The sequence below is a fragment of the Gracilinanus agilis genome, chromosome 2, assembly GCF_016433145.1.
Source record: "Gracilinanus agilis isolate LMUSP501 chromosome 2, AgileGrace, whole genome shotgun sequence".
NCBI lineage: Eukaryota > Metazoa > Chordata > Mammalia > Didelphimorphia > Didelphidae > Gracilinanus > Gracilinanus agilis.
Window position 1 is genome coordinate 573166600 of NC_058131.1, and position 16644 is coordinate 573183243.

A 16644-nucleotide genomic window follows, 5' to 3' on the forward strand; every position below is an offset into this window, starting at 1 on the left:
AATTAAGAATATTTTTCTTTTTTTTTTTTTTTAACCCTTGTACTTCGGTGTATTGTCTCATAGGTGGAAGAGTGGTAAGGGTGGGCAATGGGGGTCAAGTGACTTGCCCAGGGTCACACAGCTGGGAAGTGGCTGAGGCCAGATTTGAACCTAGGACCTCCCGTCTCTAGGCCTGGCTCTCAATCCACTGAGCTACCCAGCTGCCCCCTTAAGAATATTTTTCCATGGTTCCATGATTCATGTTCTTTCCTTCCCGTCCTCCCACCCCACTCCCATAGCCAATGAGCAATTCCACTGGGTTTTACATGTGTCATCTATCAAGACCTACTTCCATATTATTAATATTGGGCAAAGAACTTTGAAAACTTGAAGGCCCTCTAGAAAGGTGAGTTATTGTGGTGCTGGGGAAAGGCCCAAGATTGGAGGCTATTATAAAAAAATCTAGCAAGGAACCAGACACAGAACCCCATAGGTGTCGCCCCCTATAGCTGTCACATACATTTTTGCCATCCATCTAAATCCAAGATTAGGCCATGAGGCAACCTGCCTCCCTCACCCTGGCCCGGCCAATGGGCAGCCCATGAAGCTGCCTTTCTCCAACAGAGCACCTTCCTTCCCTTCCCGCTTCCCCCCTCCCCTTCTGCTCCCTGTTTTAGGAGGCAGAGGACAGAAGAAGTGTGGATTTATGGCTGCTCACTTTAAAGACAAAGTTGGCTTTTGTGTAAGAAATGGGGCCCAGGGATTGGGGAGGGGGTGGGAGCTGATGAGAGGGGGGGCAGGATTCAGGGGCTTGAGCCTGAGAGTGGGAGGTGAGGAGGCCCAGGGCCAGACAAAGAGAATTCAGAGGCTCCCCAGGGCAGGGTCATCCAGGCAAAGGCCCCACATAAATAAATCATTCCTTTGAGCCAGGCTGAGTGGGGCCTGTTGTGATTCTTTTATTCTATTTGTAAATCCAGAGAATCTCCAACCCCTACCAGTTACTCCCCCCCAACCATAGCATGCCTCCCCTCAGAGCTCCTATTTAGGGGTTAGAATGTAGAATGGGGCCTTCATTTTATTATTTTTTTTGGTGGGGTAAGGTTCAAGGGAAGGAAAAAAATAGAAGATTCTTCACCCCATCCCCTAACTTTCCATGCTCTCCCCAGTTAGGTCAGGTGGGAATTGCCCCTTAATTAGGGCCAGTGTTCTTTGACACAGCCGGTGGGGAGATTGGAGAGGCCATCACTGTGTGGCCAAGTTTGAGTTCAGGACAGAGAAAACCGCCATCCACTCTGCTGATAACTTTCAAGGTTTCCTTGAGCAAGTCCCAGAATCTCTCCAGAGCCCCAGTTTTTTCCTCTGTCAGATGGGGAGAATCATTCCCGGGGAGCCTGCTTTCCCATGGTGTTGCCAAGCTCCAAGTTGCCCGTGGGGAGGGCACACTGAAAGGTGAGGCCCACAGCAGAGATGTGAGAAGGTCCTTTGGGGGGATGATGGGGGGCAGCAGCCCAGCACCTGATGCCCCTGATGCTGGAGGTCTCTAGCAGGGGCCTGGGGCTGGAGAGTAGAATTAGATGGTGGGCAACAGCAGGTGCTTTAATTACACCTCGGAGAGCTACTTGCAATCTAGTGAATGAGCCAGGACCAATAAAGGCATGAGTTTATGGGCTTTGTAAACATTTTACTGGAGAAATCAAGGCCCCAATTACTAGGCCTGGCTTCTGCCTATGAACAGTATGTTTATTGGGGCCTCTTAAAAGGCCCCATACCAAAGAAGTAAGAAGCTGGCGAGGCTCAGTTGCTGGGTTGACTTTGATTTATAATGGGTGCGTTTCCCTCTCCTCCTCCCCATTCCCAATCATCTGTGTAGATGCTACAGATTCTATCATGGAAGTCCTCCTAGAAGAAGGGACAGGAAGGCAGGAGCCTCTACCATGTCCTAGCCTGGTAATGGTTGGACCAGTCCCTTAATTTAAATGGGACCCCAGTTTTGTTTTGTTTTTTAATCTGAAATCAAGAAGTTGGATACGGTGATCTCCTAAGTCACGCTCTAGCTGATATTCTTGTAGAGCTGATTAAAAATGAATGCTGTTGGGGCAGCTGGGTAGCTCAGTGGAATGAGAGTCAGGCCTAGAGACAGGAGGTCCTAGGTTCAAATCTGACCTCAGACACTTCCCAGCTGTGTGACCCTGGGCAAGTCACTTGACCCCCATTGCCCACCCTTACCAATCTTCCACCTATGAGACAATACACTGAAATACAAGGGTTTAAAAAAAATGAATGCTGTTGAAAAATAATGCAAGGGGTGGGGGTGTAGCTCGATGGTGGCTCAGTGGATAGAGAGCCAGGCCTAGAGAGGGGAGATCCTGGGTTCAAATCTAGCCTCAGATACTTCCTAGCTGCGTGACCCTGGGCAAGTCACTTAATCCACATTGCCTAGCCTTTCCCACGTTTCTTTTTTATTTATTTAGAATATTTTCCCATGGCTACATGATTCATTTTCTCTCCCTCCCCTCTCTTCACCACATTTCTGCCTTGCAACTAATACATAGTATTGATTCTAAGATGGAGGGTAAAGGTTTAAACAAAAATAAAAGTAATGCAAGACATTAAAAGCTAGATGAATTCAGAAGAGTTTCAATGAAAAATCTTGGTTCAGGAAAACAGCATGAAACAGGCACCTCTTCTCTGTAGAAAAGTGAGGGACCATGGGTATTTAGCATTATATACATAGTCAGAGGGCTGGTTTTGCTGAGTTGTTTTTCATTGTTCCAAGGGAAGGTTTGATGTGTCTGTGTTGAAGGCATTAATTCTAACAAAGGGCATTAATTTTTTAAAGTTTGCTGGTGGTTCAGTGCACACTAAGTGCACACACATAAAGTTGGGAGGTCCTGGGTTCAAATGTGACTATGGGCATTTCCTAACTGTGTGACCCTGGACCCCTTACTCCTTTTCTGTCTTGGAACTAATACTTAGTATTCATTTTAAGATAGAAGGTAAGGGTTAAAAAAAAATTGGCAGGAGAAAGAAATGAGTATAGAGACAAAGTCTGAAAATTGAGGTCTTCCTGGTCAGTAATGGAGGAGTGGGGATAGGGTTAGAGAGAGTCTGGGAGTCTGGATTTGTGAGTCCTAGCTTTTTTGGAGACTGAGGGAAATCACAGATTTAATGATAGAAGAGACTTTCAAGATTATTTAGCCCCCTCATTTTATAGAACAGGAAACTGAGGCAGAAAAGGGTTAAATGATGAGCCTGTGGTCATGCCTTGGCTTCCTCCTGGAAGCTTTCCCCACCCATCTTAATTCTATGGCCTTCCCTCCATTAACTATTTCCTTTTTGTTCTATGTATAGCTTGCTTCGTACATCCTTCTTTGTGTGTGGTCTCCTCTATTAGATTATGAGTTCTTCGAGGGCAACTGCTGACTTTTGCTTCTTCTGGTGTCCTTAGCCCTCGGCACAGTGCCCGGCACACAGTAGGCATTTAGTGAATGTTTATTGATTGATTGCCATATCAGAAGCAGGATTTATAACTACATGCTCTGTCTCTGAAAGAGAAGAGAGAGAATATGAAAATATTTTATGTTAGCATCAAGCCCTTCTGTTACAAATGAATCTGCTAAGGGAGATCTTGGTAAAATATTTTAAATATGGAGGACCCTTTTGGTGGGAGGCTGTGGGACAAGGGTTTGTCTCAGGCTCGTCATCTTCTATTTGGGCTTTTAAGCACATCTGGGTGATATTAGGGGGAGGGGAAGGAGTTACTGATTTTTGACCTTTGTGGCTCTGAATTCCAGATAATAATAATAAACCTGTATTATCAGGAGTCCATAGCAGGGCACTTTGGTGGCTGATCTTCTCATTGCTGAAGAAGGTCTTTCTTCAGGCTCAGGAGGCCCAAATTCCAGAATATTAATTGGGCAGCTTGATTTCACCAGTACTCTATGTTCTATATACCATTCCCCCTCCTTGCTTCTTCCCCTGCCTCTTAATTCCTAGAGAATCTCCTCTTGCCCTCTTCCTCATCCTCTCTAATCAGGACCAGGCAAGACATAAGCCAAGTCCAGTGGCCCCAGAGGAAAGCCCTCCCTTCCTTTTAGCTGCCTTTGGCCTCCCAGTAGACCCTCCTCCCCCCTAGGGTGATTTATAGAGGGTATTGGGGAGTCATTTCCTGCCCTACCATTTTTGCTTCCTTCCTCCTCCTTTGGATTGCCTCCCTCTAAAGCTGGCCCCCTCCTCCCCCTCCCCTGATCCTTGCCATGAAGTTTGGAGTCCAGTGACCAGAAAGGCAGGGAGGAATGTGGGGAAGTTTTATCTCTAGACTTATTGCGGGTAAATTTTTCTTTCTTCCTCCTCCCTGAGGGCCTCCATCCTGCCAGTTTTTCTGATCCATACACTTCGTTGACCAATGTCCATCCTCAGGCATTCAATTCTGAGGGGAGGATTCAGGAAAACTTCCTATGATCCTAGCCCCAGAGCAGCACTAGTCCCATGACTTTGGATCACCCATCTAGCTGAAAGGGACCTCAGAGGCCATTTAGTCCAACTCCTTCCTTTTACAAATGAGGAAACTGAGTTTCACAGAAGTGAAATGACTTGTTTAAGCTAAGAGGCAATATTTGAATCCAGATCCTCTGGCTACTTTCTACTATTAGTCACTGATTGAAGAGGGCAGGTGAAGAAGGGCTGTTCTATGAATAGGTTCCTTAATAAAGGATGTGTGTGTGTGGGAGAAGTGGATTGTATGTCCCTAATGATGGGCTGTATTTCTGTGAATAGGTTCCCTAAGGGTGTGTGTGTGTGTGTGTGTGTGTGTGTGTGTGTGTGTGTGTGTGTGTTGGGGAAGTAGGCTGTGTGCCCCTAATAATGGGCTGTATTTCTGTGAAACGGTTCCCCAAGGGATGCATGTGTCTGTGTGTCTGTGTGTGTGGGAAGTGAGTTGTGTGCCCCTAATGATGGGCTATATTTCTGTGAATAGGTTCCCCAAGGAATGTGTATGTGTATTGGGGAAGTGAGTTATGTGCCCCTAAAGGTGGCTGACCATTAGCCCATTAGCTAATCTGTTTCGGCCCAGGGTATGGAACCTAGAAGTTCTTGTACAACTGGGCACCAGATTGGGAGGAAGGTGAGCTTTTCCTGTCTTTTCAAAGTGTTCCTTGCTCCTGGGTTCTAAAATCCAGCTTTCAGGTCTTGAGTCACCATGTAGTCCTGTGGGAATATCTCCCTAGTGTCACCAAGCTTCTGTCTTCATAAAATGAAGGTACAGAGATGAGAAAAATGTACCTCTCTCCCTCCCTTTTTTTTAGAGATTGGGGGTAATAGGTGCTGAACATGGCATATACTGTCAGATTTGACTGATATGTTATTTAGTTAGGAAAGGCTTTCCCCTACTCTTTCCTTTTAAATCCTTGTTATAAGGGAATGTTCATGAGGATAGACAAGGGAAACAAAAATACCAGTCAAAAAATGCATATTATTAGATATAAACTATATATAACATTAAAAATATATAACACAAATATATAACATGTAAATAATGATATAATATAGTTCTAAATGATTATGTATAGCAATATATAATATAATAAATATATATATCTGTGTTGGTAAACCTATGGCATATGTGCCAGAGGGGGGCTGCTCTCCACCACCCCCTACGCCTGAGGACATTTTTCACATCACCCATCCCTCTTCCCAGCAGCCCAGTGGGAGCACTTCCTCCCTCCCCTGTCTGGGGTAAGGGGGTGGCTCACATGCAGCATGAGGGTTGCAATTTGGGCACTTAGTCTCTAAAAGGTTTACCATCACTGATATATAGATATAATATTTATATTAATTTATTATATAATATATAATACATTCCATTATACAAATACATATTAATATATTTACATCATACGTGCATGTATCTATAACTTGAATGTTTATTTATATATGTATGTGCATATCTGGATACATAAACATTTAAGTTATATGAGTATATACAAACATGTAAGTTATATATATACACACACACATATATATGTGTATATATATGTATATATATAAAATTAAATGAGGATGTTAGAACGAGAGTTGAGGAGCATAGATTTAGACTTGGAAGGGATTTCCTTTTTTTATTTTGCAGACAAGTAGCCCAGAGTAATTGCCTCATTCACTAACCCTATGCAGAGGGACAGAGGATGGTCAGTCAGTTTCCCCACAGGTGGTGCTCCCCCATAGGGAGAAGAACCATTTCCCCAGGCAGATGGAAGCTAGTCTCCGGAGCCCACACGTCACCTGCAGAGCTGTGCACTAATAAACACCTCTCTTGTTAGCTGGAACCAGGGTGAATTGGGGGAGGGGTTGGTGACGGCTTCAGACGCATTGCTTCCACTTCTCTGAATTCCCACCCCACGCTGAATTACATCACCTTGGAGGGCTGGTGTTGGTTCAAGCTGCGAGGGTCTTCTGGGAGGAAGCTTTCTTTGCACAGCTGAACATGCGTTGCATGCCCAAAATGTCATGGCGGTCACCACCCGAGATGTATATTGCTCTCTGGTGGAGCAGGGTATTTTTTTCAGGACATTGAAGTAAATCTGAGAGAGACAGCATGATGTGGCAGATAAAAAAAAAAAATTAAACTTTTGGAGCTAAGGGAATCTCTGCTACCTGGCAGCTGTGTGACCCTGAGCAAATTAGGTAATCTCTCAATGCCCTGGGCAACCCGCTAAGCCTGTGAGGTGCCCTCAGTAAATATAATCCATTCATCAGGAATCCCTGAGCCCCATGAAATGACACACGGTCCAACCTCTGCCCCTATTGACGGGAATAAGATGGGAGTGGGGGAGACAAAAGCCTTACTTGAAAAATATATTTTCTAAAAACTTATGTGGAAATTTAGTACATGTAATTAGTTTATTTAATTATTTTTGTTATTATATGTAATTAGTAAAAAAAAGAACACTATATATTTTCTTTATATATTTACTATTAAATATTCTATATTACTGTGTATATAATGCTATATATTATATACACAATTTCATATTATATATGCATAAATAAGCATATATTCACTTTAATATTTTATATATAAGCACGAGCACATATATGTACACACACATAAATATATTTGGTGGCAATTCAAGGAATTTTTGGACATGAAGCAATCAACAAGCATTGATTAAATTCTGAGGAGACAAAAAACAGCAAACTGAGGGGCTATCCTTGAGGGGCTCAGTTGGAGCAGGAGGCCTGTTTCAGGGTTTCAGAGACACTAAGTAGTCTTGTGACTCTAGACAGGTCATTTTACCTCCAACTGAGACATCAGATCGGACCATTTCTAAAATCCCTTCCAGTTCTAACATTCTGTGATTCCAAAATTCTGTTTCTAATGAGCTCTAAGACTCAGAGCAGCAGGAGTGGGGGAGGCTGGGGGCTGGGGGAAGCTTTAAGGGCATCAGTGCTAGTTGGGGCTCCATTGGCTCCATCTCCAATGCTCCCCAAGACCAAATCCACTCTCTCTCAGCCTTATCCTTCCACCAGCCCTTTCCCTTCAGTAACAATTCAGCTTTGCCTTTAGCTGCTAAGTCTCTAGGGAGGAGGAGGAGGGAAACACAAAAGGATTAAGCCCTTTAATGAGGAGGCAACTGCATTAGTTTTTCCCCAGGGTCCCTGGGGTAGAGGCAGCACAGGCTCCTCGCCAGCTGGAGTATGGAGGGGAGAAAGGGCTCTCCCCCCCCTCCCCTAACCCCCCCTGGGTCCATGCTGCACCCCCTCCCTCCTAGCTCCTTGGGTAAAGCAGGGCCCTGGGGCCACATCTGGTCCTCACTCTTAGGGAGGTGGGAGCTAGGAAGTTTCACTGTTTCTCCAGAGCAGCGTTCTTAACCTGGGGTCAGGGGTCCATGGATAGATTTCAGGGAGTCTGTTCACTTGGATGGGAAAAAATTACATATTTATTTTTCACTAAACTCTGATAGAAATTTAGTGTTGTTATTGTTGTTGGGTTTTTTTCATTTGCTCAAAAACGTTGTTCTGAAGTACAAATCCATGATACAAAAGAGGAAGACCCTTTGTTGTAGAGGTTAGGGTTTGGGGATGGAGGCCCAGACTGGGGACACCCAGGAAGTCTCCCACTGCTGGTTTGATCTGGAATTCAGTGGAAAAGCTCCTCATTTTCTCTCCTTTTCTCAATTTCATGTGCTTTCCCAAGTGGTCGAAGCCAAAGCCTTCTAGGCTATCCGTATGTATGCTTTGATGATGTGATGAAGGAAAGGGCTGGTGGCGTCCACCTTAGTTATAGACTGTGACACAAACCTAGAAAATATATTTTCTTGTGGGGCTAGGGTCAGATTCTGTGCCCAGGGAAGAAGCACCGTGAGCCTCTATGGAGCAAAGAATAAGAAGCAGTGGACATCCATTTTTGTAAGGGGAAGAGACATCCAATGACTGGATAGGATTCACTTTAGCATCCTCCTGGTGCCATCTTGTGCTTCCAGCCTCAGGCAGGAGATGATCTGGGTAGATGAACAGGAAATCTCTTAAGATTATGGTAAAAGTATGTGTGTGTATGAAATCTAGTTTCATCTTTTTAAGAATATATTTTATTAATACCTTTTGTTTTTATAGCACCAAGATTTCCCTGTGTCTCTTTCAGTTCCTTCCCAGAGAACTATTTCCCTTATAACAAAAGATTTTTAAAAAAAGAACAACATTTCAGAAAAACTGATCGATACATGGGAAAAAATCTGAAGTTATGTGTGATGTTGGATGCCTACAGATTCCCCTACTCTCTGGCAAAGGAGTAGAGAGGGAAGGACTGAAGGGCTTTCTTATATCTCTCTTCTTTGGGGCCATGGACAATCTAGTTTGGCTAATTGAATGAATATTTTCCTTCTCTTACCTCCTCCCACTGACTGAAGGACTTAGTGTAGAGGAGGAGATACCTAACTGATTTTCCTGCCCCCCAAAGCAACTAAACCGGGGGCTTCTCGGAGCCAGACTTGGTCATCATGCCCTGAATCCCAAATTGGCTGTCCTGAGGGTACACAAAAACCATTAGAGGAATGGAATTATTATTATCCCCATTTTTCAGAAGGGAAAATCAAGGCATAGAGAGGTAAAATGATTTGGTCAGTGTTATGGAGCTGGTGGGAGGGACAGATAAGACTTGAACCCAGGTCTAGTTTTTGTTTTGTTTTGTTTTCTACTAGAGGACACCAACTCCTCATGCATAAAAACTTGGTCTAGTGGGAAAAGCACTAGTTTTTGAGTCAGTGGGATTTGGCTTTGAATCCCATTTTTGCCTATGTGATCTTAGGCACATTACTTTGGACCTCAGTTTCCTATTCAGTAAAATGGGAGAGTTGGATTAGTTGACCTTTTTAGGGTCTTTCTCAGTTCTAAATCTCATGCATCTCTACATACACATATCACAACATAAGATAATAATATATAGATAGATAACAAAAGAATAAGTAATAATAAAATAAATAAAAAATTAAAAGGAATTGTAATATATAATAACATAATAACAATAAATAATAAAAATTAGATACAAATTATGTAGGAATAGGCAAAATATCTACATAAATATTTAATAAATAAATATAAAAAATAAACATAATTCATATATATGTATGAATGAATAGGTGTATGTATGCCAACACATCCATAGATATTACCTCTCCATCCCTAAAATGAGCAAATGCTACAAAGCAGGGCCTGATCCAATCTCTTGTTGACCATTTAAACTTAAGAAAACAAGAGGAAGTGTTAATAACATTAACAGCACACCACTGGCTGCTTGTATACAAATGTTCCTGGAGGGGTGTGTGTTTGGGCTCACAGACACTCGGGAGGCCCTGGGAGAAGAGGAATGGGTATAAAAGATTTTCAGTGCTTTTGGATATTGAGCTACATCTGAATGGTAGGGACAGCTGGGTGGCTCAATGAATTGAGAACCAGGTCTGGAGACAGGGAGGTCCTGGGTTCAAATTTGAACTCAGATACTTCCTAGCTGTGTGATCCTGGGCAAGTCTCTTAATTAACTAACGATCACTGCTTAGCCCTTACCACTCTTCTGCCTTAGAACCAATACACAGTATTGATTCTAAGATGAAAGGTAATGGTTTAAAAAAAATGTGACTAGTAGGGGGACCATTAGTAGAATGTAAGCCCTTACTGCTTTTCTGTCTTGGAAACAATTCATTCTAAGGCAGAAGGTAAGATTTTTTTAATGGGGGATTGGACTCGGTGAACCTTAAATCTATGATCCTGGGGCAGCCTCTGCTCTCAGCAAAGGCCAAAGGTGAGGGCCAGGGGGCAGGTGAGGGGCCAGGGCAGAGCAGGTAGCCTTGGGAGGTGAGCACTAGAGTTGATACCAGACAGTCCAAGGCTTTGGACCTTCCCAAGCTTTCCTTCTTCTCCCTAACTGAGGGGAACAAGGGAGGGGGGAAGAGGGACCTTAGGGGAGGGGGAAACAACTGTCCCTGTTGATGGAGTGCCTGAGGCAGAAAGGAGGGGGGCCCGGCTGCCTGGGAGGACAGATGGTGAGTTGGGCTCACGGCACTTGAAGCAAAATGGATATTAATGAAATAGAGACCCTGAAGCTGTTGCAGCCTCTTGGCCACCTCCCCCCGCCCCTCGCCTCCCAGTGGCTTTGTGTGAGATAGGATACAATTTAAAAAGACTAAAGCATCGGCCAGAATTTTTTTTGGGGGGAGAAGGGGGCCGGTCAGCCAACCCTCTACACATTCCCCCAGACCCAGAGTTCAAGGGGTTAATTTAGAGCCCCTAAAGGTGGTGGGGGTGGAGGTGGAGAGAGAGTTCTGAATATTTATGACACATTGAAATGTAGATTGGTGGGTCTGAGAATCCTTACCATCCACTTGTCTGTCACTTCGATGATTAAATCCCAATCCTCCTTCCTGGCTCTAAGAAAGAGGCTCATTGGGGTGAGGCCCCAGTTCCAGAACTGAGGCTATACTACAGGAGACTGGAGAAAGTGGAGTGGGGAAGGGATGCTCCCAGGACTGGAGGGATGGACAGGGTTAACATCTACTTAGAGGGAAACAAGATTGAGTTGGAAGAAAGAGGCTCTGGGGTCCGGCTTTTGCCCATGATCAGTGTAGAGAACAATCGAGGAAAGCAAGAGGCATTGTGGTGTATAGGAATGAGTGCTGAATTTGGAGTCGGATGGCAGAGGTTCAAATCCTTATACTACTACCTGTAGGATCTTGGCTGAGCTCCTTCATTCCTCTGAGTACCAGCTCAGCATTCTTAACATTTTTTGTGTCGGGGACCCCTTTGGCAGTCTACTGAAATCTATGGATCCTCCCCCCCCCCAAAATGCTAAATGCATAAAATTAAATGCAGAGTACAGAAGAGAAAGCAGTTATGTTGAGATAAAGATGCATTCCCTGCCCCACATCTGATTCACTGACCCCTTGAAATCTATCCAGGCACCATAGGTTGAGAAGTTTCGAGTTGGATCTGGAGTCCTTGAGTTCCAAGTCCTATTGTCCCTTTTTTTTTTTCAATTGTGGGGAGGTAAGAATGAAGGAAGACTTCATAGACATAGAGGTGGGCATGAAGGACTGATAGTATTTCTTTTTTTTTTATTTTTAATTTTTAAATTTTTATTTAATTTAGAATATTTTTTCATGGTTACATGATTCATGTTCTTTTCCTCCCCCCTCCCGTAGCCAATGAACAATTCCACTGGGCTTTACATGTATCATTGTTCAAAACCTATTTCCATATTATTACTATTTGCACTAGGTTGATCCTTTAGAGTCTACATCTCCAATCACATCCCCATTGACCCATGTGATGAAGCAGTTGTCTTTCTGCTCCCACAGTTCTTTCTCTGGATGTGGTTAGTGTTCTTTCTCATAAGTCCCTCAGAATTGTCCTGGATCATTGCGTTGCTGCTAGTAGAGAAGTCCATGACATTTGAGCCACAGTGTAGAGACTGATAGTATTTCTAGGCACAAAAGTAACTGGAATTGGGAGGAGCTTGAATTGAGTTGAAGGTGTGGAAACCCACACTCCAAGATTCAGAGGTACAATCTCAATACAGATAAAAGGATGGTGTGAGTTGTCCAACCAGCCAACCAATCGATCAATCCACAAGCATTTATTAATTGACTACTATCTGCCAGGCACTGGGGATACAAAGACAAGAATGAAATCGGCTTGTCCTCAGGGACCTTACATTCTAGCCGGAGAGACAACAATACACATAATTGACAGGCTATTCAATGTCTTTTGTTTTTATACCCCTTAAATTTCCCCCTTGTAAAAGCCTTCCTTCTTTCTCTCCAAGAGATCTATCAAAGTGCAAAGGATTTCTAAGGAAAAGAAAGAAGAGTGAAAAATCAATAGAAGCCAATCAATACATACACACACACACACACACACACAATCTGAAAATACATACAGTACTTCACATCCATAGATCTCCCACCTCTGCAAAAGAGTGAGGAAAATATCTTCTCTGATCTCTTCTTTGAAGACATTCTTATTCTTTGTGTAGTTTTGCAATATTCCCTTTTTTGTGCCCCCCCCTTCATTTTTCTTTTCATACACTTTTAAATTCCACAGCTGCAACCAGGAATGAATGATGTGGTATCTGGAGGGATGTTACCCCAGAGCTCTTCCCATGGCCCTCTCTGAGTCAAATTCTTGATGTTCTTCCTGATCCCAATTTCCATTCTTTCTCCTCTTCTCTCTTGCCAGCCATGTCGGACTTTCATGTGCATCCACAGGCCACGGTGGGTGAGGAGGGTGGAGTGGCCAGATTCCAGTGCCAGATCCATGGGCTGCCCAAGCCCCTTATCTTGTGGGAGAAGAACCATATCCCCATTGATACAAGGAATGACAGGTGAGTGAGCCGCCACGTGTGGAAAGAGACACATGAAGGTACAAATGGATGGTGGTCATCTGCAGCTGTTGGAGGCATTAATGGCTGTGAGAATAGCAATCTGTGCTGATGTTTGTCCTTTGAGGTGACTGTGTAGCCCTCTGCACAGAGTCTATTTGTAAATGTTACTGTGTACAAGATTGAGTTGTAATGAAATCAGCATCGACCAGGGAGCTAGGAAACCGGGCTTCCAGTCCTGGCTCTGCTGTTAACTAGGGGACCACTTATTTGTCTGGGATGCTGTTTCTTTATAAAATGGGGAGCGGGTAGAGTGGACTAAATATCTATGGATCCTTTTAGCTAGAGATTTCTTTTGTAAAATGTTTGGCTGCAGTGGAAATGCTTGGTAGCTCTGGGAGCAGGGAGGGAGAGAAAATGAATCATGTAACCATGGAAAAATATTTTAAAAAATTAAAAAAATAAAATGTTTGGTTGATGTCCTTTTAAAATATCACTGTTATTTCCCAAGGACTCATCTTTCCATACTAATAAGAAGCAAGTAAATAATCATTAAATAAAGGTGGAGCATCTAGGTAGCACATTGGATAGAGTCCCAGGCTTGGAGTAAGGAAGACCTGGGTTCAAATATGGCCTAACTGTGTGACCATGGACAAGTCACTCGACCCCATTTGACTAATCCTTGACCTTCGGTCTTAGATTTGTTACTGAGACAGAAAGTAAGAGTTTAAAAAAAGAAAGAAAAAATGTAAGAGGTAATGGGGTGTATTGGAATGAGTGCTGAATTTATAGTAAAGAGAAAAAGGTTTATATCCTGATTCTGCTACTTACTAATGGTGGAACTTTAGCCAAGAGTCCCAATCTGACTCTACATGCATATATGAGGTCTTTTCCTCTCTGACTTCCTTGAGTTGTAAAATGCTGCGGTTGGTCTTGGATCTAGACTACAGCTGTTGTGGCTGTGGTTGTGGTTGAGGTTGAGGTTGACTTCCTCCTGTGACTGCATCTATGACTCCAATGGACTGTCCCTGACTCTGATAGGTACACTCTGCTGCCCAAGGGTGTCCTGCAGATCACTGGGCTTCGGGCCGAGGACAGCGGCATCTTTCACTGCGTGGCCTCCAATATCGCCAGTGTCCGAGTCAGCCGGGGAGCCAGTCTTACCGTGTCAGGTGAGAGAGTCCCACCTGCCCCTCCTCTTTTCTCTGACTAATTACTTCCCCTTGCCCTCATCAATGATTCCCATCGCCCCTGGATAATTACCCTAATCCCATCTCACCAACTACCCTCCTATTAATTATGATGATTATTAGAATTTTAATAGCTACAACTCTAATTAACATCTTGGGTTGGTTTTTTTTTTTGTTGTTTTTTTTTTAGAAAAATCTTATGGGGACCTTTTTACATCACAGTCGTTAAAAAATATATACCAAGCTACTTCCATCCGCCAATTGAATCTTCCCTTAAAACAAAGAAAAATCATTAAGCAAAAACATCCAATCCAGTTATCTTCCTGACAACTTGGATGTAGTAGTCCCCAGCTTCTCTGCTGAGATGACCCTCATATTGACTATTCCTTACTTCCTCTCATTCATGAATTTATTTGCTGCTATTATCTTCTAATTCAGTGGTTCTCAAAATGTGGTCTGGGGACTCCTGGTGGTCCCTAAGACACTTTCAGGGGTCCTCAGGGTCAAAACTGTCTTCATAATAATAAGTCCTTTTCATTTCTAATACAATTAATATTGATAGATATAACTCAGAGAAACAAAAGGGTCCTCAATGATTTTTTTTAAATGTGAAAGAGGATCCAAAGATTTGATAACTATTGCTTTTAGGTAATAGGCATGAAATGAGCCCCTTCTTATCAAGGGTGTTGCCCTACTTGCTATGGGAGACCCCTGAATCTTCCCTACTCTCAGAGAGTTTCTACTCTAGCTAGACCCAGTGGGGTGCTACAACAATGATAGCTTTAAAGGCAACTAACTAAAACTTGAGCATATAAAGTGATGGAGTGAATAGAGTATTTGACGTGGAGTCAGGAAGACCTGACTTCAAATCCTGCCTCAGGTACTTACTGTGTGGTTCTAGTTTACCTTTCTGGGTCTTAGGTTCCTCATCTGTACAATGGGAATAATAATAACAGCTACCATGTGGGATTGTTGTGGGGGCAAAGTGAAATAACATATGTAAAGTGCTTTACGAACCTAGGACTATAGGAAGAGATAAAATGGAACAGCTAGGTAGATCAATGGATAGAGTGCCAGGTTTGTAGTCTGAGGTCCTGGGTTCAAAAATGGCCTCCGACATTTCCTAGAGTTGTTACTTTATCTCTGAGTTGTTACTCAGACAGAAAAGAAGAATTTTTTTTTTTTTTAAAGAGGAGTAGATAGATTGAAGTGACTTTGGAACCAAGCTTTGGGTCATCCTGGACTCACCCAAGAGATGCCCAAACCTTCAGAATATCCTTGGAATGCTCTAGATTTCCCTAAATTCAGTGTAGCCTCTGGGACCTGGGGGCGGGGGCGGGGGGGGGGCGGGGAGGAGGGGGGAATATCAGGGGTTTTGGGTAGGGGGGATGATTACTCAACCTAATTATCTTCTCTGTCATTCAGCTGTCTGAACTGAGGTCTTATTTCCAAGGGGAGGAAGATTGGCGAGTTCATTCTGAGACAATTCCGATGGTTGGTGGTTCAATTTTCCCTGAGTTCTAGACTGTGGGATGAGTCTTGTGTTCCAGGTTGCAGAGCCCGGTTCCTCCCCATGTTCCTGTCTGGAGAGCTTTGTTTCACCCCTTCCCGTGTTGCCTGGGCATGCTGAGTGACACAGAATGGGGTTCTGCGGCTGGTGTGACGCCCACTGTGGCTCTTAGCTAATTCAGGACGGACATGGTGGTGTTTTCCCCTTCCCAGGCTCCGGCTCCGGTGCCTACAAGGAACCGACAATTCTCGTGGGGCCTGAGAACCTGACCCTGACTGTGCACCAGACGGCTGTGTTGGAGTGTGTTGCCACAGGCAACCCCCGCCCCATCGTGTCTTGGAGCCGCCTTGGTGAGCCCCATTCTCCCACAGCCATCCCCGAAACCCGGGAGTGCCTGGTTTTACCCAGTTACATGGAGACTCGAGATCTCATTTGTTCTCTGTGAGCTCTGAGCTCTTTCTGGGTGGAGGGTCAGTAACCTGATCCTGTATGATGGGATGTGGCTGGCCGGGCTGGCCATTGGATCCTCTGGCTCCCGGACCAAAGGTCCTCGGGCCAGCCTTGGCCCCGCCCCCTACCGTGCCTGCCTCAAAGGGGCAGTGTCTGATCGCTGGAGCTCGGAGCTCGGAGCTCGCTTGGTGCTGGGGCTACTGGGGGCCGAGGACGGGGCGGGCTTTCCTCCCTCTCTAGCCCTGTTCTCCGGCCTTGCTCCTTTACCCTCGCCACCGTTTTTCAATCTCTGTGGGACTATCATCCTCGCTTCTCAGCCCCGCTCGGAATCCTCGGCAGCCCCCTCCAGTGTCTAGCCCCAGCTTCCCAGTCCCTGGTGGCCTCCCACTCCCGCCTCCGCCAGGATTCGCTCTCCCCAGCCCCACTGCCTGAATTCTGGAGCTCCTGAAGGGGAGAGGGAAGAAAGGGTGACCGTGGGCCACCACCATCCCTGAGAAAGGGGGAAAGATGGGGGAGGGGGAGGTATTCATGAAGGAGACTGTGCCACATTGTAGCAGCCGAGTAATTGGTAACTGGGGTGGGGGGATGGATAATAGAGTAAATTTCACCACTTCAGGGGCTGAATGGGGAGCTGTCCATGTGTATTATGACTG

At 44.5% G+C, this 16644-nt stretch overlaps 1 protein-coding gene across 1 annotated transcript in view; it reads left to right on the forward strand.

Moving 5' to 3' along the window:
- The window catches only part of IGDCC3 (immunoglobulin superfamily DCC subclass member 3), a 72324-nt gene that overhangs the window by 39244 nt on the left and 16436 nt on the right, over positions 1–16644 (forward strand). Inside the window, exons 3-6 of the mRNA XM_044660117.1 lie at positions 12700–12844; positions 13883–14013; positions 15754–15931; positions 16011–16339. Of these exons, the coding sequence (XP_044516052.1) occupies positions 12700–12844; positions 13883–14013; positions 15754–15931; positions 16011–16339 (783 nt within the window). The remainder of the gene's footprint in view (positions 1–12699; positions 12845–13882; positions 14014–15753; positions 15932–16010; positions 16340–16644) is intronic.